The sequence below is a fragment of the Crocodylus siamensis genome, chromosome 5 (assembly GCF_052110815.1).
Source record: "Crocodylus siamensis isolate JL-2025a chromosome 5, ASM5211081v1, whole genome shotgun sequence".
NCBI lineage: Eukaryota > Metazoa > Chordata > Crocodylia > Crocodylidae > Crocodylus > Crocodylus siamensis.
The window spans coordinates 16619785-16644685 of NC_143399.1; the positions used below are offsets into that span (position 1 = coordinate 16619785).

The following is a 24901-nucleotide window of genomic DNA, read 5'->3' on the forward strand; positions in this document are numbered from 1 at the left end:
AATGGTATCACTTTCAAAGCCGTCAGCCTTGGGCAATGATCTTGTCCCTCAATACAGCTCTTTGTTTTTGTGTTTCCCAGTGGCCCATCAGACTGCATGTCCTCCACAGACAGTCTGCCCCTGTGAAGGGCGTAGCACCACCATATATCAGTATTTGAAACTATGATAAAAAGTTTATAATTCTGCTGTCTTGAGGGGGTGGGTAGGTCATAGTGCTTCAATCCAGCTACTTATTCAGTCCTTCCTTTTTTCTCTGTACAAGTACTACTGAAGCCAATAAGTAGATTGATCAGAAAGGTGTGTTAGCATATCCACCTCCATATGACAGAGTTCACCAGGCCTTGGTTGGCTGTGAGGCTAGGAGGCTTGAATTGAATGTAGTGTTTGGTCACATTCATATAGTTCATTTAATTAATCTGAGGATTTTTAGTAGCGCTTTAAATTTACTCAGGAAATCCTTGTTTTCAAATGCTAGCTCAGCAATCTGTACTGTAAAGAGAGACTTTGCTGACAAACTACTTGGCAAGTAGGAAAAAATTAAATCTTAGCAATACATTCAGATGTTTTGCTTCTGTACTTATTTGGAAAGATTCTGGTTTTAGAACCATGAGTTAAAGTCCTCTAGGAACACATACATGCCATTACTTTTGAAAAAGGGAAGGAGAATATATTGACTACATACCAATGTACATATTATATATGTTTTACAGATTCCCTCAAAAAAACAGACCTCATTGCTGGGGGATCCACCAAAAGAAATCCGGCTTAGTACCAATCCCTACTTGAATTTGGCAAGTGTGTTACCTGGTATGTGTCTTTCAGGTAAGCAGTGATTCGGCAGATGCCTGTTTAACAGCTTGTAGTTTTGCTTTAAAGTTTTCTAGAGCAGAGTAGTGTAAACTGCTACTCTATTAACTAAAGGGTGCCAATGACCACAACATTTGTCAGTGATAACATCTTGGATTCTGCTTTTAAAGAACTTGTAATAACAGGAAAATAAATTGGTATAAATTATCTTAGCTGACTTTCTGTTTGGAACATCTTTTTATGTATGTAGAGATGTTATGTTTGTTTAGAATTTCTGATGCATTTTTATCTCCCATGAATCTCTTCCTATTAATCGTAACACTGTGTTGTTAGTTGTATGTGTGATTCTGTGGTAACAAATTTCAGTGGTAGGGTAATGTTCTGGGTTTGTGACATTGTTACATGTGTGAAACCATAATAACAAATTTCTTTTGTATGGCAGTGTTCTGGGTTCCCAGCAGCACAAAAGAAATCAGACTATGCCCCTAAATGACAGCGCAGCATGTCTCAACTGTGTGTATTTGTTTTGTTATGAACAGCAATTGCCAGTAAAGCCCCTAATGCTCAACAGCAGACTGGACTTTCAAGCCATGTGCTAGATGCTGGTGTCTCTCAGGGAAATATATCGCAACATGCAACAGAAAATTATTTGAATTGCTCTCAGCAGCAGGGGGATTATCCGCAGGTATGTAATTAGCAGTACTGCCTCCCCTGATGGGGGTCTTGGTTGTCATGTTCAAAGCTCTGGTGGAGCAACATGCCCCCTCGCTGGGCCTGCGTGCACTCAGCTTCCCTCAGTCTGAGCAGACTGCAGCATGATTTCTTCCTTTGGGCAATGTACTACCCTAATGTACTCTCAGACTAGGTGCTCTCTCTAGTCCTCCTACCCAGAAATGGAACCAAAGCAGAAACTGGAAATGGCTCAACTAACCCAGACTCCTTGGTAGCTTAAGCTCACCCTCTCCAGCTTTATAGGGTTCTCTGAGTTTAATTTTACATCAACGTGTGTCAGGTGTGACACACAAATTACTAATTACTCAGCAAATACAAAAGATGTACAGATCTACACAAAATAATGAAGCTTAGGCACATTTCCCTGTCTCAGCATCTGTGCTACTTTGGTGCATAACTCTGGGCTTAATTCAGAATCTGACAAGTTGTCCAAAGTCTTCCTCCATCACTTCCTGGCAATAGCTTCTGCTTTACATCTGACTTGGAGCTTCTCTTCTCTCCAGACAGTTTTCCTTAGATTTCTGCCTACAAAGGCATATTCCTGTTGTCCCCTCTCCTGTCCTTGACTTCCCTTCTTAGTGTGTGAATTCCTTGAGGTAAAACAACCCGGTGCCTTGCTTCCACTGCTGAAGGTCTGCCACTGTTCCAAATAGCCTGCTTGCAAACTAACATAACTGAACTGGTTTATTATAACCCTTCCTTTGGTGGTCAGAGCTGTACAGAGTACGGCTCTTGCTGACCCTCATCACAGCACTGATAGCAAATAGATTCCAAAAAACTGAGGATTTCCTGGTGCAGCCCAACCAAAATTCTTAAGTTGTACATAGATACCCTTAAAACATCATACAAGTATGCTTGTCTTGCTATGTCTCTCCAGATAACCGAAATGACACTGCACTTGCATCTGGTGGTTGTGTACTAAAAACAAGGCATTCGTACAGTGAGCATTACATAACCACCTCACGTATTACCAGGAAATGTTTTGTTTGAGTTTTAAGTTTCTTGTGATGAGTCTTAGAAATTAAATCTAGTGCCCTGTGAAGGTCACAGGAAAATGCTGTAAAATACAGGGTTACACCTTGCCCTGTGAGCCGCACAAATGTTGATTGGTCTTAGTGAATTTGGAGCAGCCATACTTCAGGCCAGCAGGGGCCTGGAGGACTGAAAGGTAAGAATCCTCCCTTTACCCCATTCCAGGCTTCCCCTCGTCCCCCTGGGGTTCTCCCCGGTACCCCCCTGCTTATGTGTAGCTACCCACGCTGTCTGTCCCAGAGGAGCGGGCAGGGAAGGGTTAACCTGCTTGCCTGGTCACTGCTGCTCTTTTCTGCCAGTGGTGGCTGGGCAGGCAGGGAGGGGGCAGTGGTCAGCAAGCAGGAATTAGGGATGCTGGGGAGGGCAGGAGGGAGGCATTGGACCTGATCTGGATCAATGTTGGGGGGAGAAGGTCCATGTTTATACACTAAGGTGTAGCCTGTAGTGGCTACACTTTATTTTACTGTGAGCTGGGTAATGTGGATCAGAAATAATCCTGCCCTGGAGTAGTATAACTTTGAACTGCCTAATGAGTGCTTAAGACTAGTTTCAGGTGTTAATGTGCAGACAATCCACTGGTTAAGAACTCCAGAAGCTGCCCACAATTACCATGCATCAAGGCCCTAAAACTGACCTAACAAAGCAGATAGTGAAGAGGTTTTTGTTCTCTTTTTCCAGGAGGCTCTCCAACAGTGGTACCAGCACTGTGCTCAAGCATACAATGCTTCCCAAGTAAGAGTAGGGGATTTTGAAAATGAAGCTTCTGAGGTAAGAAGTAAAACTGTTTTTCTTTGTATTTTCACTGATCTGTTCTGTGATGTGCAGCATCCTAAAGCTAAATGCCTCATTGATACTGGGTCCCATGCTGCCAGACTGTGTATACTGAACAGTATTCAGCAGACAACAGATCCCACTGCAACTTCACTCTGAGACTCAGGCACTGGCTTTGAATGATATTCTCTCCAGGCTTTCCTATTCTTAACTCTACAACCTGAAGGGTTCCATGGTTCCCCAACGGTGTATCATATAAGAGCTGTTTCATGATCATACCTTTATAGAACCTCAAATTGGTGCTTCACACAAAAGGCAAAACAGAAAAAAATATGGACACCCACACATGGCCTGTCTTTTCAAAGGATTATGTGTATAAGCATTCCAGGTTACTGCGGGTCTGAGCCTCTGAATTTCCTTTTGGAACTGGGCTCTGGTATTTCCACATCCACTGCTAGTTCCTATACTAAGTAAGAATATTTAAAAAAATGGATTTTGTTTTGAACTCTGATTTATTACGGATCTTATTTTGCATTTAGGAATCTGGTGGTGGGCAACACCCAGACTACAATACCTACTTGCATGTCATGCCTTCCTGTTACACTGGAGCCCAGGGATCGTATCAGCCAGGCAGCTTGCCAGGCTCACAAAGTCCATTGAACAAGGTGAGGGGAGAGACTAACCCAAGCATTTTCATATGTGGCCAGGTCTAAATGCTGGTTGTTGGCCGCTTTTTATGTTATACTGCCACCAAATGGCTAAAAAGAAAACAATTTGGGAAGAAAAACCTGTAGCATTCCTATAGGCTCGGCAGTGCTATGGTGACTAGCACTACGGAAGAAAGAGACTTGGGGGTCATCATTGACCACAAGATGAACGTGAGACTGCAATGCGATGCTGAGGCCAGTAAAGCGACCAAAACTCTGGCTTGCATCCATAGATGCTTCTCAAGCAAATCCCGGGACGTCATTCTCCCATTGTACTCGGCCTTGGTGAGGCCACAGCTGGAGTACTGCCTCAAGTTTTGGGCTCTACAATTCAAAAAGGATGTGGAGAAGCTTGAGAGAGTCCAGAGAAGAGCCACACGCATGATCAGAGGTCAGGAAAACAGATCTTACAACAACAGGCTGAGAGCCATGGGGCTCTTTAGCCTGGAAAAGAGCAGGCTCAGGGGCGATCTGATGGCCACCTATAAGTTTATCAGGGGTGACCGCCAGGATCTGGGGGAACGTTTGTTCACCAGAGCGCCCCAAGGGATAATGAGGTTGAACAGTCATAAACTACCGCGAGACCGTTTCAGGCTGGACATAAGGAAGAATTTCTTTACTGTCCAAGCCCCCAAGGTCTGGAACAGCCTGCCATCGGAGGTGGTTCAAGCACCTACTCTGAACACCTTCAAGAGCAAATTGGATGCTTATCTTGCTGGGATCCTATGACCCCAGCTGACTTCCTGCCCTTTGGACGGGGAGCTGGACTCGATGATCTTTCACGGTCCCTTCCAGCCCTAATGTCTATGAAATCTATGAATTTATTTTCAGTTCTACATGAATCATAGAAAGTTAGGGTCAGAAGGGAACTTAGGGGGTCATCTAGTCCAACCCCCTGCTCAAAGCAGGACCTTCCCCAACTAGATCATCCCAGCCAAAGCTTTGTCTAGCCAGGTTTTAAAAACCTCCAAGGATGGGCCACCACCTCTCTGGGTAACCTGTTTCATTGTTTTTTACTACCCTCCTAGTGAGAAAATTCTGCCTAATATCTAACCTAAACTTCCCTTGCTGCAAGTTGAGACCATCATTTCTTGTTCTGTCATTTGCCACCACTGAGAACAGTGTTGCTGCAACTACAGAAAATTCTTTGCAAACTCTACCAAGCCAGACCCATAGCTTTTCCATTTATATCTCATTTCATTTATAACTGGGAAAATCTCAGGGTCGTAAGTGGTTCCTGATAAGCCTTTGAGAAGCAGCAAGTATTCGCTTTGGATTCGAATTCATCCAATTCAGAGATTTGGATCATTGTCCTGATTCAGTTTGGCCAAAGCAGATCTGAAAGATTCGACGCCACTTCAGAGATTCGGGCATAGACTAAACAGGCAGCCAACAGCTGCTTCCAGCTGGTAAATTTGTTGGGGTTGGGGGAGGAGGAGGGAGGGGGAGGGAGGGATTGGGGCTGAGACAAGCTGTCCGGTTGGGGTGGGGGGTGTGGGACTCAGGGAGGTGGGTGCAGGAGTGTGGGATGCAGGCATGGCAGCTCTCAGAGCCGGGGCTCTGCCCTGCTGCTACTTGCCAAGCTGGGGTAGGAGGAAGGGCAGGATGCAGGCATGGCTTGCTCCGGGCGAAAGGGGACTAGTAGCATCAGGGCATAGCCCACGCTGCCAATGCTGCTGCACCTGCATCCCATGCCCCTTGCCTCGGCTGGCAAGCGATGGCAGCACCCGCTCCCCTGCCTCGGCTGGCAAGGAGAGGCAGGGCAGAGCCCCCCCTCCCCGCACTGATGCACCCGCATCCTACCCACCTCAGTTGGCAAGTGGCAGCAGAGCAGAGTCCCCACTCCCAACACTGATGTGCCCATATCCTGCGCCCCCTGCTAGCCGGGGCGGTGGGGGCAGGCACTGCCATACTTGCCAGCCGGGGCATGAGATGTGGGTGTGGCAGGACCGGGGACTATGCCCTGCTGCTGCTTGCCCACTTCTGCCTGGAGTGAGCCATGCCCGCACCCTGCCCCCCCACCCTGTAGCTGGGCAAGTGGCAGTAGGGCAGAGTCCCTGCTCTGAGCACTGCAGTGCCTGTATACTGCACCCCTCCTGTCCCCCTCCCGAAGTCCCACACTCCCCACCCCGGATGAGCAGCTTGTCCCAACCCCAGTCCCTCCCTCCCCCACACCTCTTCCCCCCTGCCCCAAACCCCAACAGACTTATCAGCTGGAGGCAGCTGTCAGCTGTCTGTTTAGTCTATGGCTGAATCTCAGAATTGGCTGAATCGTTACTGAAGCTTTTTCCAATCAATTCAGAGGCTTCAAATCAATTCAGAGCTTTTAATTGGTTTCCTGCTTCAGTTGAATCTCCTTCAAATCAAATCAGCTACTGAAGCTTTGCACAGCCCTAGTTTCTGGTATTAAATACAAATAGCACCTGATTAAGCCACCCCACAACAAGTCTTGGTTAACACTGCTGCTGTGCATCTGACTGGACAGGTCTGTGCTTTACACCAGTACAGAAATTCCTAATTGGGAAAAGGTGTAAAGGAGGGATTAGAAGCTTGGAGAAAAAATCATCTTGAAAAGGCAAGATCTGCAAGGATGAACCTGTATAAATGCCTGTAAATGAGCTGGGCTCATTTGAAGCAGGAAGAAAAAGGCTGCTTGGCACTATTTCTCATCATGCTGGACTTTACATAGACTTGATGTCCTTCTTATCTAGTATACGGATGCAGTTTACATTTTACAACAAGCACCATTAATGAGAAATTGCTGCAGAGGCATAGTGGAATCATAGGAAAATAGGTCTGGAAGGATCCTCAAGATTGTCTAGTCCAACCCACCTCCTCAGGGCAAAATGTAAACTGCAGTGGGAAAATTCCAGTGACAGATATTTCACAACCCTTCAAAGGAATTTGTTCACCTCACTGCAACAGATTCAGGATTTTTCTTTTAACGATGTCCATTGTTTGTCAGTGTTGAAAAAGCATTTCAGAATAATTCCATGCTTTACTTTGGACTTTAAGTGGAGCAGACTGGGGAAGAATAGAGACCCAGTCCAAAGGAAGCACGAAACATAAGTAGAATGGAAGGAGCCAGCCACAGCTCTTGTATCCTAAAAGAAATCTCAGTGGAGACTCAGGTAACGGTAATAATAAAGAGTTTGCCATAGTTGTAGATCACAAGCATAGAACTTAACTAATAGAGAGCACAAACTTATCACTTCCCATTCCCAGAGTATTTTACAAATAGCCGTTATTCCCTGCAGGTTCAGGTCCCGTAGCCTCTCCTCGTAGGGCCTGCCTTGCTGCTCCCTGACTGTCCTCCTGGCCCTCCTTTGGATCCTCTCAGTGCTGTCTACATCCCTCCTGAAGTGCGGCGCCCAGAACTGGACGCAGTACTCCAACTGTGGCTTGACCAGAGTTGCATAGAGGAGGAGGATCACCTCCTTGGACCTGCTCGTGATGCATCTGTGGTTGCATGGCAAGGTGCAGTTGGCCTTACTGACTGCATCCCCACATTGGCGGCCCATGTTCCTCTTGGAGTCAGTAATGAGTCCAAGATCCTTTTCTGCCTCTGCTGATGAGAAGGGAGTTCCCCAGCCTGTAGGTATGGTGCTGGTTCTTCCTCCCCAGGTGCAACACCTTGCACTTGTCAGTATTGAAACCCATCCTGTTCTCATCCGCCCACCCCTGTAACCTGTCCAGATTTAGTTGTAGCCTGTCTCCCTTCCTGTCTATCGTGCTCACTTCTCCCCACATCTTAGTGTCATCCGCAAACTTGAACAAGGTGCTTTTCACCCCCTCATCCAAGTCGCTGATGAAGATGTTAAACAGTGCGGGCCTGAGGACCGAACCCTGGGGAACCCCACTGCCCACATCCCTCTGGGTCAAAAATGATTTATCGACCACCACTCTCTGGGTGCGGCCCTCCAGGCAATTTGCAACCCATTGACTGTAGGCATTGACCACAGTCGCCTAATTTTTTCATGAGAATGGGGTGAGAGACAGTGTGAAACACCTTCCTAAAGTCCAGAAAGACTATGTTCACTGTGACTTCTGTGTCTAAGGATTTTGTCACCTGGTCGTAGAAGGCCACCAGGTTGGTCTGTCAGGACTTGCCTCTAATAAACCCGTGTTGATTGCCCCTAAGCATAATCTCCCCTGCTGGTCCCTCGCAGATGTGCTCCTGGATCATTTTCTCAAAAAGCTTCCCCAAGACCGAGGAAAGACTAATGGGTCTATAGTTTCCCAGGTCCTCCTTCCCTTTGTGAAAATGGGGACCACATTAGCTCTTTTCCAGTCCTCTGGCACCTGGCCAGAACACCATGAGTGCTTGTAAAGCCATGCTAGGGGTCCCGCAATGACCTCTGCTAATTCCCTCAGCACTCTGGGCCGGAGATCATCTGGACCTGCTGATTTGAACATGTCCAGTCCCACCAGAAGCTGTGCCTCTCCTGGGTCCATCCGGGATCCCAGTGGGGGGATGTCCCAGTCTCTGCTCAGAAAAATGAAGGCAGAGAATTTGTTAAAGAGGTCAGCTTTGTTGTCTGGTGCAACCACTGGATTGCCAAGTGTGTCCTGCAGGGGCCACATGTTACCCAGTGCTTTCTTTTTACTCCCAATGTATTTAAAAAAGGACTTCTTGTCATCTTTGATCCTGGTTGCTAGCCCTAGTTCTGTCTCCACCTTAGCCTTCCTAACAGCCCCCCTACAGTCTTGAGCAATGGAGGTATAATCCTCCTTGGTTATGGCCCCTCCCTTCCATCAGGTGTATGCCTCTTCTTTAGCTTTCAGATGTTCCTGAATGCCTTTGGTGAGCGACAGGGGCTTCTGAGCACTCTTGCCCCTTTGACTAGCATTGGGACGGTCAGATCTGTCTGACTGCTTCTCCCAGCGGTCCGGGTAGTTTAGATCACCCATGATCACGTCCCTTGACTTAACTGCCTCTGCAAGCTGACCTGAGAATTCCTGGTCCAGCTCTTCCCCCTGGTTGGGTGGTCAGTAGTAGATCCTCACCGTTGAGTCCTTTTCCCCCGACCCCCTTGTATTCTAACCCAGAGCTCTTCAGTCTGCCCCTCCTCTGACCCCGTGCTGTTTGTTGAGGACATGTATTGCTCGACGTAGAGTGCCACACTCCCGCCTTTCCTCCCCATTTTATCCCGCCTGTATAGGCTGTAGCCCTTGATGTTTACCGCCCAATCATGGGTTGACTGCCACCAGGTTTGAGTGAGCCACACTGTTTCAATCCCCCTTTTTCTAATTAGAGAAGAAAAGTGCCATAGGTCAGACACTGCAGGCCACTACTTGCAACCTAGTCCCCGCCACAGGGCTGCATTTCTTGCCCTGCTGGGGAGAGTAGCTCCCAAACCTGGAGCAGCATTACCGTTAGCATGGCACTGCCTGTGCTCCAGTGAGCTCTGAGAGGTTATATTGCTTCCACTTTGTGGTTCTTAGGCCTCTCCATCCCAGGTGAGACCCAGACTGTGGGCCATTCTGAGGTCACTGTCACTGTCCAGAAACATCAACTAAGACTGACACTTTTTGTCAAAACAGTGTTTCTATGAGACATTTGCATTTAAAAAAAACCCAAGTCCCTACTTGGTTCTTTAGAAAACAAATCTATTTTTGAAACACATCCAAATTGGGTGGCAAACAGATTATTAAACAGAATAATGATAGCTTGGGACATTTATTTGCTTTTAATGCAACACTGAGTTTATGGTCTCTCTCACGTTAGCCTTTATTTGTGTAACATGCTGTTGGCAGTAATGGAAAAGTAGCAGTTTCAGGTACTAGTGGCTGTATTTTACAACTGTTTTTTAATGGTTTTGGGGCAGTGTGAAAGGTCTACACAAGTAACTGGAAAAGCTGTCCTCTTAGTAAGAGTGTGTGTGTGTCTATGCGCCCGTCTGTCCATCTGTTCATGTAGGCAGGATGTGGGGGATTCTCAGTTGACAGGAACTCCAGAACTTTAGTAAATGCAAAATGGCTTAAATGTTTCCAGTTTAAGGTATGTTTTCAGTTGCTTCTTCTGTACAATTTGCATCTGTACAGCTTGTGCTTGCAATTGAATTTCACAAATACAGGTACTTGCTGCTTTAACTCATATGCAGGCCTAGATCTGCAAGTGGTGAAGTATGTGCCAATAATTCACTTTAGAGATGCAAAATACCACTAGAGGAAAACAAGTAGGTCTTGGTATGGCCCTGTAGGCTAGATCCTATGGAGCTTACTCGCTTTCTCAGTAGTACTTGTCCATCTAAAGCTACAAAGGGCCATTGTTTTTGTCCTGGGGTCAGTTGTGCTGGGACGTGTCCCAATGCAGCTTATATGATTGTTTGGCAGGCGCAGATGTTGCTCTGGGCCATTGTCCTACAGGATTGGAGCCTTGCTGCTTCCAGGCTTCAGGTGGCCAGATACTGTGGGACAACAGCCCCAGGTGCCTGTCCATGGGGTTCCCTTGCACAGCAGTATGAAATGTGCATCCCAGAATCACCTGCTCTGTAGTGGCTGAGAACCATTTCTGCAGCTGATGATGGCAGTAGATTGCATTGGTACATTTTAGGCTCAGAAGAAGTTTATTGCACCATTACATTAAATTATTATTATTAGTTTTAATATAAGCTACAAAATGCATTTTTACACAGTACCTACACAGGCATGCACACTCACTTATGGGATTGAACTTGCAGTTACACTGTCTGGGAAAGGATTCAAACTTTCAAGTATCACAGCAGTGAACCGAGTTTGTGCAGTCGGTGCAGTAGCTCCCACATCTGAACCTAACTCTTCCACTTTCAGCTTAGGATGTTTGGTCTACTCATTTGTCATTTATTTTCTTTCCCACAGGTGGCACCAGTTAGAAGTGAAAAGCGAGGCTCTTCGTACCTCATTTCTTCCCCAGATGCTGGGCCAGTGGAATACATTGGCCAGCATACTCAGGACAATACAGTACATCATGCAGAATCCTATCTTAAAAAGAAACGTGTTTATTGATATCCAGTCAACAGATCCTGCCTTCAAGGGAAAAGGCAATCTTTTCTTACCTGTGCTCTTTATTGCTGCCTTAACTTCACGCACACCATCCATATATATGAGTTACAGACACCCAAAAGGAACAATCCTGTACAGCAGGCAAATTTGCCAAATCAACTATTATGTAGCAATAAAAAGACATTTACTTAGATATTCTTCACTAGTGTCACCTGCCTTGCTAAATACGGTAATGGTGTTTCCATTACTACTTTGTCTTATTGTACATTGCTGAAATTAACAATCATCTTCAGCCTGTAAAGGAATTAAATTTGGTAGGTTTTGGTGCGAGTCAAAACCAGTAAGAACATTGGTGTGGGAGAAGTCTTGATCTTTAGAGGAGGAAGTTGAGCTGAATGAGTCTTAGTAATCATTTCACTAAAATTCTGAGGTTTATCCATTCCAGGGTTTTCCCTTCTGCACTTAAAGCTTTTTTTGTTTTTTGGTATCCTTACACTCTGAATGGAGGCATAGCTACTTTATTACCATGGAATCCAGGATTTTTCAGGAAATGTTTTGTTAAAAGTAAGACACTATTGTGTGCCTGTGAGCCTTGCAATATCAAATCAGATTTGAACAGAATTTATACAAGGCATGTATTCTTGGTCACCTCCTGGACAAAAAAATCACCTGTCATTTTTCCTATGCAAGATACTGCTTGTAAGGGGACATTTTCCTCCCTGTGATTGTAAAATCTATCTGAAATACTAGCTCCTACTAGCCTAGTGACACCGGGGGTGTTGTATGAACCTTTTAAGAGTGGCATACGGTGCACAAAGGTAAATACAAGCTTGTTTCTGCCCAGCACACTGTGTGAGCAGGTAAGCACTGTAATAAATTAACTTGAGAGATGGGGTGCCATTTAGTTCACCAAAGTTATGGAGATGTGCCTTGAATCTGAAAAGGTTGAGTGCCACTGTGCTACACATTGGATCTAGCTTTGTGTGAGTGAACAGCTTCCCAAAAACTGAAAGGCAAGAAGCAATTTGGTGTTGCCACAACAATAAGACAACTTGAAGCACATAAGCAGTAGTAAGGTGAGGCTTTTGAAGTTAATGATTTTGGAAGTGGATTGGTATAAAGGCTCATCAGAGATGAAGCAAACCTTAAGGAGCTGACTGCTAAACTAGTGGGTGGTTTAGGACTTTGGACACTAGGAGTGCAGCATCCCCACTTGCAAGCATGTGTGGTTTCCACAACAAAAATAGCAGCAGCACCAATTTGTGCTTTTTGCTGCTGTGCGCACCCCTGCACATGAGGTTGGTGCGGAGCAAATTTCCCCAGCTGGGGTAGGAGAGGCTGGGGTCAGCACCTGTGCTGGTCCCAGCAGCCTTACTTGGGGGTCTCTTGGGGGAGCAGTGGTGGTGATCTGGCCACTCAGAGCCTGGCAGCAGCCAGAGTATGGCTCTGGCCAGCCAGGCTTCTGTTTCAGGCAGCGTGCACTGCTGCCACGTGCCACGCTGCTTTTAGCAGCAGTTTTTTTTTTACACCAGGACCCCCCCCCGCCCCCCCCGTGTCAAAAAAATCAGCAGCGGTGAACACATGCACCGCGTGTAGTTGGCAGCACTTAATACTGCTTTGAGGCATCACAAACCACACATGCATGTTTGTGGGGACATTCCCTAAAAGGAGGAAATACTTCATAGTCCAGTATGCCCATCCTCAGTAGACTACTTTTACCCCACCCTCTGCTTTTCCACAACAAGCAGTCAGTCTTCCTGTGTCTTGTTTGACGTTCATCACAATCACTGTCCACCAAAGTGCTGAGTGCCATTGGCTCCCCAAAGCTACAGGATTTAGCCCTCCGCATGTTACTTTTGTTCTCAGCTTATCTTTTTTTTTTATTTAGACAGAAAATGGCTTCTTGCTAGCATTTGTGTGAGGAGTGTGTGTGATCTATTATAGGACAGTAAGTAGAACATCTGGATTTCTTATTTGCAGACACTGACAGTTCCCCTTTTGAACACTTCTCTTCCATGAAAAACTTATTCTCTCCTTCCTGAACTTCAGACTGCTTATTTCACATGACACGTCCCACTGTCTCTGGCTAAGCCCCACCTTATTAATTTTAGACTGGAGGGTTGTTTCTCCAAATAATTACCTCTGTATAGCAACTACTGCTTGTACTGTTGGCAGGGACGCACTTGTTTGTAATGTCTGACTCGTATGACACAGTCCAAGCCCGCCTTTGCCTCTCTTCAAGACCTGTGCACTGAGCACTGAGTTTTAGTCAACAACATTGCTTCTAAGTTTGATTTCTTTTGCAACGTCGTGTTTTTATTATATATGGCCCCATCACAAGATTTCTTCAGTTTCATTAGGGTGTCTAGTTTCTGCCTATGCATTATTGTATCAGTGATTTGAAAATTGTGTTTTCATTATCCATTTTTCAGGCAAGTTAAATTACGAATAAAATGCCTGTGACTTGCTGTGGATTCCCATTTTTTTGAAACTCAGTTTCCATCTGTGACTAAATGGAGCAAGAATGTAATTAATGTAGTGTTTCAGCTAGGTATTGCTGTAAATTTAATTTAAACTCTTTGTAAATAGATTTCTGAGGTTCCTTGTTAAGACATTTTCAAAATTTACTTTTTTAAAGGAACGTTTTGAATAAACTCCACGTTTTTACTGTAGCTGAGATGCACTTTAAAAAAAAGGATACTTATCCCTTTTACACAGTCGACGTAGTATGCACATGTACACACTGCTTATCTGGAGTTTTATGAAGATACCCATGAGAATAATGAATATTTTTACAAGATTAATTGGCTTTTTTGGTATTACCTGATATTGAAAATTCACCTGTAGTATTGGATTTGCATTGTTGTGTAAGCAACTTTTCTGAATTGTCACTCTTTTGGACTAAAATAAACTGCTGGTATATTTACAGTGTAATTCTGTGGAAGAAAAAACCCCTCCAGATTACAATTACATGCTGGAAGCCATCTTTTATTTTTATTTTTTTTAACGTTCCACTTTTTTAGCTAGCATGCTTTTAGATACTTTGTGGAAGGTAAGTTGGAGAGACTTTCACACAATTTAATTTAGAATTAACACAGACAGCTGTACAGAGAAAACCTTTTTATTAGTTTTGTTTGTAAAAAGAGTAACAAAGTGCCTGTTTATATGTTTATGGAATACAGAAATAAAACAGATAATACTTTAAAAATAAATCTAAATTGGTTAACATTTAGTAATTACATTTATAGTTTAATGAAGACTTATTCCAGGCAGTGATGAATAGTCCCTCAAAGCATTTTCTGAATTCAGGGTTAGGGAAAACAGTATTGCCTTACATTCTAGACAGGCTGTCAGCTAAAGGTTTCCAATTGAAATGAATTATTCCTGTAAAAGGCTATTGTATTTACAGAACAGGGCCCTCACTTCAACTGCAGCTTGTGTAAAAGCAGAATTATGACCAGAGACCTCAAGTGGCTCCAGGCTCAGCCTGACTTCGTTGGATACGTTTTTACTCTGGCTCACTGAGTTTTTTGGCGATTGCCTATTTTGAGTCTTCCCCCACCAAATTACGATCCAAGTGCTGTTGTTTAAGGTGCAGTTAGTCTAGGTTTACATACTCATGCTTGTCCAACACTTCTTTTTAACAGGTCTTAATAAATGTGTGGGTCAGTCAAAGAATTGCTTGCAGGCAGCTCATCTGAAGATACTCATTGTGATGGCAGACAATAAGCAAACATTGCTTTATCTAGGGAGACCTCACAACTGTTCAGGTCTCAGCCCTGACAAGTGAATTCTCTGGTGACATGGTTGGTCCCAGGCCTGGAGTGCATTACTCTAGTCTGATTATTATTTTGTTATTCTCATACATGCATTCCTGATTTCCCAGCCACTTTTTACTGACTCTGGCAGCTTTCCTGCATTTCATGCCAAGGAGTACTATGCTTGCACACTGAGCATTTGTATGTTATATGGTGCTTTGGACAGTGGGAAATTTTTTACTTAAAAAAGTAAATTAAACTCAGATGCACAATCCTGAATGTGTATAAATGGAAACTTGACATTTAAAATTTCTTTTTTTCCCCTGCAACATAAAATGTTAGGACTTTAAACTGGGTCAAAGTTGTTTGGTTAGTAAGCACTTGATTGATAATACATAGCATCTGGAATAATGATTGTGCCGATTTTTTTTAATTATATTTTTAAAACTCCTGTGCACATGAAGGACATTATAGGGTTTTCTGTCAGCCAGTGTTTAAAAAAAAAAAAAAATTTGTACACCCATAAAAGTTTGCATACTTGAAAAGCAGTTGCCTTGGTAAGTTCTTTATGCCTTCTGGCTCAGCTAATTAGGAAATAAACCCTCTAGGGACAGAATATTTATTTAATACGCTACATATGTTGGCACTGAGAATTACAGTCTTTCTTGACACATTTTTCAATTCTGATTAGCCCAATATAATCCATATAATGTACACATTGATCAAACATGCCTTTTTGAGAAACAAATTTCTATTATGATACTTGATCCATGTGCTGACTAAACAAAAACAAAAAGTTAAACCCTTGGAGAAAAGAAACTTTTAAATGCATATTAGCGTAGCCAGAGTACAAACTACAGTATTTAAAAATAGAAGACTTGCACATTGTATTTTGACACAATTATAGCACGGACAATACAAAAATGTGAATTAAGTTTTATTTATAAGTGCTTCAAATCCTTGAATAAGGTTGCGAAAGGTGGTCCGTTCAGTTTGAATATACATCCAACACTTCCTCATCAGCTGATCAACCTAGAAACAAATGAGAATTTTATGTTTAGACTATAAAGACTTGACTTCTCATCTTCCCAAAAAGACAAATGACCAAAATCCACAGCCGGTAGGTGTGTCAGTAAATAAGATACTCCACTGTGTGCCAACCAGCTTTGCAATATGAAATCTTATTTGACTAGTATTTAGATAAAAGGTCAGTAATCAGAACCATGAACAGGTGAAGTCGATATGGCTGTTTCTAATTATACTTTGCTTTCTGCAGATTCACAGACTACCCGCTTTAAAGCAGCAGTGAAACTTAAAGTGAAACATACTCCGCATGTGCGCTGTGTGCAGCTGTAAAAGCAGTGAAATGCATAGCGGTGCACTTTTGAACTAAGGCACCTCTGCGGTGTTTTAGTTCAAAAGCATACCGCAACTACTTTTTTGGCACTGATGCGCATTTCGCCATTTATACAACTGTAAGTGCTGTAGCACCAGGCACTTCTCAAAGTGCCCAGCACTGGGGCACTTGCATGTGTAAAAATGCCCCAAATATTTAATTGCTGATTTCATTCACTTGGTTATGGCTCCCTCTAGTGGCTGGGCTCCTTGGTTAAAAAACTTGATCCACCTTCCCTGAAGTCAACTGGAAGGCTCCACGTGTAGCAGTGGAATCAGGCACCAACAGCCCACTTCCAGGACAGGGATGGGAACTGTCCTGTCCCACAAATAGAAACATTTGTTTTTGGTCCTGATGGCTGCAGTTTGGTCCTCCTCTGAAGGAGGCAGCTGTATTAACACAGCTGTACTGGCACAAATACCAGCTCCATACTTCAAGACTCAAGGGGATTTCTAATGAATTCTCTTTGGACTCAGACCCTAGAAAGACCTGGGCTTCAGACTTCAGAACCTGTCAGTGAAGCTTAAAAAACACTCAACTAAAAGGAATCTTCTCATTCTTTCAAAAATGCAAACAGACTTCTCAGCCACAATCATGTGATAGTCTTTTGCTGTTGAATTTAAAGCAGAGTGCAAGGAAAGCTTGTTGTATACACCCTGCTGGTGATCTAGTTCATACCTCTTCTGGGCAGTTTGGTGGACGTGGTAAACGCTTCCCTTCTTGTAATACACGCACAAGCCGTGCTACTGTCATCTGGCCTTGAGTGGGACCAATCATTTTCAAGAATTCCTGTAGAGAGTAAAAGCCACTTTTAAGAACTATATAAAGAAAAAATTATGAAAGTGAATCTGTAACATTTAGACTTGAGATGCACAATACTGGCATTTCAAAATGAAAACTAATAGCAGACCTTATTCTGGAGGTTAACAAACAGGGTACCCATTTCTTTCTCATCCCATCGGGTCAGGAGAATACAACATGCACAACTCTTAGAAACAGCTTCTCCGCTAGGACAGCCAGTGCTTGAGGCCATGTGTGCTCTCCATGTTGCCAACTTTCCAGGCCAGATGACATGGCCCCATGTGCCTGCACTGTCACAAGGAGCTGAGGTGGTGGGACTGATGTGGCAGCACAGGGCTGGGGCCAAGCACAGGATCATACCTGTGCACTAACCTCACTGAATCTGGCCCACAATACGATCCCAGGCAGCAAATCCAGCCCCAAACTGATCTTGCACTATGCCTCTGGCCCAGAGGGTAAGAAAATTTGGGCACCACTGCCTTAGGCAGAAGCTCAGATTGGTTGGTTACGGGGTTTAGCTGCACTTTTGGAAATTTCCTGTTTTCATAATCTATAGCGGAGGTCAGCACCTATGGCCCACTAGCAGCAAGGGAGAAGCACTGGCAACGGGGACAAGTAGCTGCAGTGTCAGCCATGTTGGAAGCACCAGCCCGCCTCAGGCTAAGCTGCATTATTTTGTCCCACAGCACTGAAGATGTTGCCAACCCCTGATCCAGAGAAGCATATTCTGTTCCAGTCTGCTTTTGAGCCAGCTGCGGTGTTCAGACGATAACCTCAGCGAAACTCAAAGAATTATTTTTGAAGACGCTGATGTGCATGAATAGGATTGAATTAAAATAAAATAACTGATCTTGAAATAAAATGATTTCAAAACCACTCACTGCCATTGGACTGGATTCAGAGTCACAGTAGGTAAGTAGCTCATACAATGTCACTCCAAATGACCAGACATCTGAAGCAATGTAAAATTTGCTCTGAAGCAGGCATTCTGGCGCGTACCTATGGACAGAGCACAATTCCATTACATTTCCTTAAACCTGTGCAAATTTACTCAACGCAAATACTGTTAAGAAAGTAAGACTGAGGGCGCAAACAATAAGACACAGCATTTCTCCTGGAATTCTACAGGTGTACCGGTGTATTGTCCCACTTCAAGTACTTTTTCCCCTGAGACAATGCTGTGTACATCTAGGTTAGCTGTGGCTCAATTCAAGTTATCTGGGGGTCCTGGTGTGCTCTCCCTGGACATTACTGGCAGGGGAGCAGCAGTGCAACTTGGAAAGGCTGGGGAAAGGGCTGTGCCTCCTATCCCAGGTTTTGCATCAGATCAATCAGGACCTCCTCAAGTGAGATGTCTATTTACAGCCTGAATGCTCAAGCTGCATATGTTTAGAATAATTCATCTGTGATATCACTTGCGTGAAATATAGGAACTTGGCGAGAACATGTGTGCCTGTTAGTAATGCCTCTTATCTCACCCAAGGTCTTGAGGTGCTGCAAACAATATCAAGCTACATGATCAAGTACTACAAATCGAGATTAAAATGGGAGTGTTAAAATGAGTGGATGCATTTGGTGTAGGCAGTCAGTCTGCTGTCTTCCTGGCCTGCAGTACATTAGTAAAACAGGAAAACACACACAACAAATATTTGGAGCCTATGGCTCCAGTGGGGGGTATAGACTATTTAACAAAGTGGAGTTGCGGTAGCCTATTACCAGAAGACAGGGCTGTCAAGATCATCTTTCACGGTGTAGTATTCCTTATCCGTTTCAATAGCTTTTGTGAGGCCAAAGTCTCCAATCTTCACTCTGTTCTCACTTTCAACAAGGACGTTTCTGGCTGCCAAGTCCCGGTGAACATACTGACAGGAGCCCAAATAATCCATTCCCTGTAGAGAGGACATAATAATTGGTCATTTCCCTAGTGTTAAATCCATGTTCTCTCCCCATCTCCCCATAAAACTGTTCCCCAGCTTCTCCCTCATTTCCCTTGGTTGATCTCCTTTCTCCCTTCAGCATTCAGACGACAGCCCCACCGCTACATTCAAAGCTCTTTTCTTTTTGCTCCCACCAACAATGCCTGGAGCTCCTTGTGCACTCCTCAGCTGTTTATGGCAATAACAACAGCTCCATCCCCAGGGAGCCTGGTCTGCCAGATGCATGGTGATGCACCAGCTCTGGAACGGTGGCGTCTTTCCAGTCTTACCTTGCAGATCTGAACTGCGTATCTCAGCTGCTGTTTTGAGTTGATTTTGTTCTTGTTCCGAGGGAGATATTCCTTGAGACTCCCCAAAGGAAGAAACTCCATGATGAGTTTAATTCCACTTCCTCCTAAAAGAAAAATAGGGCTGTTCATTTTCAGGGATATAATCTTCCCCGTATTACAAATGCCAGCACCTGCTGTGCCGGGCTTGTCTGCACTGGTCAGCAGGGACCTGGCAGTGATAAGAGTTTCTTTCCTCATAGTCAATGACTCTGTATGTGGCTGTAATGGCCAAAGGCATGAGTCAAAATTAGTGACACCCACTCTGTCGGGTGCTGTACAGAAAGCCACAGACTTCAAAACCGTGATGTCTGGAGAGGATACAGTCACGGTGTTAGAAGAACATTTCATGTGAACATGTAAAGACCTTTTTTTGCAAAAAAATGTTTGGTCTAATAAAGGTCTCATCTCTGTCCATAAGCCCAGACTGTTTTTTCATGTAAACAAGAATTTAGCCACAGCTAGACAGAGCAGGTATTTCTCTATGATTTAGCACTATATGTCCCTGCTGCCAGCATAAATCCTGTTTCTCTGAGCTCCCTGTTGAAATTTAGCAAGCAGTACATTTTTCACTACATACACATTTTTCAAAACCAAGTTTTGGTACCGGGGTGACCCACACGGTTACTTCAAAGCTAAATAGCTACAGGAGTGCAAATGAAAACCGGGGGGTGGGGGGCAAGAATTTCAGAGAGACATCTGAAGTTCTTTTGCCAAAAACAAGATGACCCAAGTTCATCTGCATGAAGAAAGCTATCATGCAGAACAGCAGAAGGAAAAATCTGGTGACTTTTTTTCTCTTTCTACTTGACAGCTTACCATCTTCTGTGCAGATCCCCTTGTATTTCACTATGTTATCATGATAAAGAGTCCGCAAGATTTCAATCTCTTTCTTCAGATCAGCGATGTGATTTCCACCACTCTCTGGTTTCAGGGACTTTACAGCCACCTGCTCTCCTGTATTGTCACCTTCTGGATCGTATCTGCAGAGTTCAACCTTGCCAAAGTGACCCTGGTTTTAAAGGAAAGAGATGCCAGGCAGTTCTCAGTGTAATAGTCAAGACACTGACGGTTCTTTTTTCCCCGCTCTTGTGATACAGAAAACCTGCACCAAACCCACCATGGACTGGGGACACAGCTCCTTTGAAGGACAAGCTGAAGGCAGACTCTGGTCACCTGGACTAGACCTTGCCCTCAGATTGGCGTGCACCTATCTTGTCTTGGGGGGACACACATATCATCCCCTCTAGCAGTCCCACAGACAAGCTGCTTAGCAGTTCATACAGCTGCTTTTTCAGAAAGCCCCTTCTGCCCCAGGAAAATCCCTTGGTTGCTATGGAGTGTGTGGGGAAGGAAGAGAGTGGGACAAAGAGCCATGCTGCTGAGAACAACAGCAGCAAGAACGGGGGGCTCCACCATGTTTCTTCTTCCCAGCCTAAAAATGCCCCTCAACTCACCTCCCCTAGGTCACGGATTCTCTTCAAGAACCGTTTTTCAAACAGGGTGGGATCAACCTCTGCATAAGGCTTCTTTTCAGACACAATATCAGGATCTGCCATGGAAGAGAACACAGATGCAGTTCAAGGTGGACAGGCTCCCAGAGGTTTTTTGACATTGGTTTTAGAGGTATTTGATGCACCTCCAGTCTCTCTGTAGCAAAGCTCTTTGCTCATGTCTATCCTTGTCTCCGTCCTTGACTCTTAACATCTTGCCCAGTTTTCTACCTCCATTGACCATATCCAGGTGTTGGCTGCTCATCTCAATACCTAGCTCTTCTGATTGATTCATCTCCCAGATTCAGATTCAGCTTCCCCAGCACCAGGGGATGATGGTGCTGGAAAGCCCTAAGCCTTCTAGAGATGTAACTGGCTATTTACTCTAGCTGACAGCGCTATGGCAACTGGCAAGCCAGGTCTGAGGGTTACTCAGTTTCAAGGGAAATTCACCATAATTTTTATATCCTTTGGCCTTCCTACATGTACAAGCTTCCTTTCAAAATGTAATGCCTTCTAGCAATTTCAGAGCAAGCTGAATCAGGAACAGAGTTGGACCAGGACCAATGTATCTGATTATGCTGCAGGCTCTAATTGGGTCAACAAACTCCCCAATGACACTGGTAAAAGTTGTACTGGCCCCAGATACTGCCTTGAAACTAGGCCAGGAGGAGTCTTCAGCTCATGACCCTTAGGCCATATCTGGCTTGCAGTCCCATGCAATCCAGCCTGTGGATCTCCCCACACCTCCAGAAATTTGGTGGTGGAGGAATGGAGAGAATTAACACTGCCATGGCTCCCCTTGCCCACAAGGCCATATTGGCCCCAGCTGCCTTGGCTCTGTCCCTGCATTGGGCCCTGGCTGGGCAGCACCGTACACTGGACTGGGCCTGCAGGCTGAACCTGGCCCACGGGCCAAGGAGGCTGGGTACTACTGAACAAGCTATACTGAGTCTTGCTACAGTCCTTTCAACTCAGCTTGATTTATCCCCATCAGCTGTGCCACAATTTGTGGCAAATTAATGGCAATTCGCAAATTAAATGGTTATATTCTCTTTGTATGTACTCACTGAACAATACATCTGCTGTTGCTTATCAGTAACTTCACCCACGGCACCTGCACAGCTCTCATGCTTTGTCAGAGGAAATCTCTGCTAGTGTGTAAAACCCTACTTCGGTGTCCAACTTTGCTAAATAAAGTGGGTCCTCCCAGATCAAACTAACAAACACATTTCTTACTTTGTTCCTCCAGTTTATTAATGTCCCTCATAACTGCTCTGAAGAATGGTCTCTGATTGGGGTCATAATTCATGCACTGTTTCATCAAGTCGGCAAGCTCCTTGCAGGATGGTGTCACCAGCATGAAGTGTCCTTCGTAAAACCTCTCTTTCTGCCAGGCAAAATGAAAAAAACCTCTTCATGTACCATAGACCTTCTTATCTGAAATCTTTTCAGGTATTTTTGTAAGATGTTTTCCACAAAACTAAAAAACAGCTTTGCTCTCTGTGGCATCCACAAACCAGTGCCTTTCCACCAGCTACTCTGGCCAATCTATTCTGAAGAGAATCTTTTTTCTAGCGTTTGAAGTACCTTGGAGCAGCTAAGATGTTCCTCAGACAGGTTGGGATTGTTCATTTTTTTTGGAACAGTTACCTTGTTGCCAAGCCACGTCTCACAAACAGCTTGACTTAGGCTACAAAACAGAAGTCACATCTGTCCCAGAAGAAACCATTTTAAGCCAGAACAAATGTAATCGTTCAAACATCTGTGTCTGTTGTACCTAGAAAGGTTCCTGGGATAAGAATTGTAAGCAGTGTGTCCCAAGATGTTGCAAAAAGTGCATCTGAACCGCTGTCCCACCCAGGATTGTGTAACTGAATCTGTGACCTAAAAGCAGTAGTGCATTCAGCCACTCACTAAACCCTGATCGGAAGGGGGAGGTGTGTACATGCCAGTAGCAACATCAGGTTTGCTGTACTAATTATGCACTGAACAGAGAGAGCACTGAGTGGGACTCCATCAGTGGTGGGAGAGATCGCCAGAGTGTTTTGCTAATGGAAAACAATGAACTTCCAGCGTTGATTTAAAACTTTTGCAATTACCATTGGTGTGGGGAGAGTCTGGTGCAAGTTGTGGACTGAAAGGAAACAGAGGGAGCACACTTTACCAGGGTAACTACCTCTTCAGCATCTCAGCTCCCTCCTGAATTAACCACCTCTCAGAAGCAGTGGGTGAGGGTCTTGGTTTTCTGCCTTCAAGCAGTCAAGCAGCTGCTGTGCTGCCATGCAACCCCCCTTCCCAGGCTGAGTCCAAGAGCTGCTTCTTTGAAAGAGCAGAAATTCAAGGGAGAGGAAGCACAGCAGGAATCTTTCTGATGAGGTTTCCAATAGTTCTGAGTATGATCTGGCCATGCATAAATCTAGGGTGGGAATTAGAAGACAATTCCTAACCAGCGGAACAGGGAGGTTCTGAACAAGGCTACCAACAGGGAGGACAGAAATCCTAACTTCTTCTAAAATGCAGTTTGATCAATTTATGAGACTGCTTACACCATGCCCAGAAGGACTGCAAGCCACATGCCCTCCTCTCCCACTCCTGCTCTGAGCTGGCTGGTTGGCTCCTGCTCTCCTCCTCAAGGGTAAGTACGTTTCAGTGTAACAGGATTGCAGATGGCTGGCCGCAGTGACCCAGCGACCCCTTCCAGTCGTATGTGACTTTCAGCTGATTAAAAACACAGGAAGGTGGGAGCCCATAGGATGGGTTGGGGGGAGGGTGGCAAGTCCCAACAATGGCTGTGACGAATGGGGGAAGCAGAGATGTTGAGAGCCAGGCACAGAGGAAGGATGAGAAAAAGGGAACATGGAGAAATCTCACCATGAGAGCAAGTGGAAGACAAAGGGAGAGGCATAAAAAACCCCCAGGGGAGGAGAGACTGTGGTATGTTAATATCTTGGGAGAGGAATCCCATCTCATACTCTCAATGTTTTAGGCTACAGAAGGCTGGTGTTGAGGAAAGTAGTCACTTTAGAAGAGGTCTGGCAGAATGGCAGGGAGCAGCAAGAGGCTCTGTTTTAATTAACATGGACAATTTACTAATAATCACAGCCAAGAGCTGCAGCTGCCTACTCAGAAAATGTTCTGAGGAAGTTAAATCTAGCCGCAGAGGGAACAGTGTATGGGCTGCAAGGGGATTCTGAGTCTTGGGAGTGGCTCAGGGAGTGGTTGTTAGCAAGTGAAGTAAACTTGTGAAAAACAAGATGGCAGGCTCTTTATGTGGTACTGTTGGAGCAGTGCTGCAAGCTACATGTGCTTCTCCCTCTTGCCTGCTCTGAGCTGGCTCATGCTCTCCTCCTCAAAGGTAAAGGCATTTCAGTGAAGCTGTGTCTTTTAGTGAAGTGCTTTGGGATATGTAGTTTGGTGCAGCGGTAACGAGTACAACTGCTTTATGTGGATGCATGAAATGTTCCTGAAGTTAGTGCTAATCACCTATTACCCTGGTTCAGGAAAACCACTGTGAAAAGGGAGGAAGGGTCTGTAATTAGCATTAACTAGTGCTCTTTGTATGGAAGTCTAGCCCAGGTCCTAGTATTTATCTATCAATCCCACCTGAGATTGAAACAGAGTTGATTGAACTGAAAACATTAAACTTCCATTAACTCAATCTGGACATGCATCAAAGTGCTGAAGCAGCAACACAAGACTGAGGCAACAAACTTTTACCTCTGCTAATGTCTTATCCTTCAGGGGTATTTCTCCATTGTAGCAGATTTCCCATAGCGTTGTGCCAAAACTCCACTTGTCTGCTGCAATGCTTAAATTTTTGGAATCTTTCACACATTCTGGTGCAATCCAAGGTATTCGGCCAACGCATTCTGAGATGAAACACAGAATTGATAGGGTCTGTAGTATCAAAACATAGAAAACTGCCCCTCTCTCTCTCCTTGGGGATGTAGTATAGTATTGTGTTCTATCACGTTTTCTCTAGAACTGCTTTAGCCTTTTAGGAAAAACCTATTCTTAGGGAACAGTTTAGTCTGAAACACCTGCCTAAATAAAAGTATATTCTCGTGACTTTTACAAATGTTGGGTGTGCCCTGCAACCTTCATAACATTGAGATTCCTGCTAGATTAGCTTGTTAGACCCAACACTGTATAGT

The 24901-nt window shown here is 44.6% G+C and overlaps 2 protein-coding genes across 5 annotated transcripts in view; one reads left to right on the plus strand and one right to left on the minus strand.

Moving 5' to 3' along the window:
- RAVER2 (ribonucleoprotein, PTB binding 2) overlaps positions 1-14119 on the plus strand; it is a 68007-nt gene extending 53888 nt beyond the window's left edge. The window contains exons 10-14 of one of the 2 annotated variants that reach the window (XM_090049232.1): positions 711-807; positions 1347-1492; positions 3250-3339; positions 3882-4007; positions 10890-14119. In XM_090049232.1, coding sequence (XP_089905358.1) covers positions 711-807; positions 1347-1492; positions 3250-3339; positions 3882-4007; positions 10890-11036 — 606 coding nt within the window. In that variant the 3' untranslated portion in view covers positions 11037-14119. Of the gene's footprint in view, positions 1-710; positions 823-1346; positions 1493-3249; positions 3340-3881; positions 4008-10889 lie in introns of both variants that reach the window. The other variant, XM_090049231.1, reaches the window with a different exon arrangement.
- A 19-nt stretch (positions 14120-14138) lies between these two features.
- Positions 14139-24901, minus strand: part of JAK1 (Janus kinase 1) — an 87789-nt gene continuing 77026 nt past the window's right edge. For all 3 annotated transcript variants that reach the window (XM_090049230.1, XM_090049228.1, XM_090049229.1), the window contains exons 17-25: positions 24465-24616; positions 21984-22134; positions 20709-20803; positions 20071-20263; positions 19195-19319; positions 18705-18877; positions 17870-17987; positions 16866-16976; positions 14139-15823 (exon numbers count right to left, since the gene is read on the minus strand). In XM_090049230.1, coding sequence (XP_089905356.1) covers positions 15722-15823; positions 16866-16976; positions 17870-17987; positions 18705-18877; positions 19195-19319; positions 20071-20263; positions 20709-20803; positions 21984-22134; positions 24465-24616 — 1220 coding nt within the window. In that variant the 3' untranslated portion in view covers positions 14139-15721. The remainder of the gene's footprint in view (positions 15824-16865; positions 16977-17869; positions 17988-18704; positions 18878-19194; positions 19320-20070; positions 20264-20708; positions 20804-21983; positions 22135-24464; positions 24617-24901) is intronic.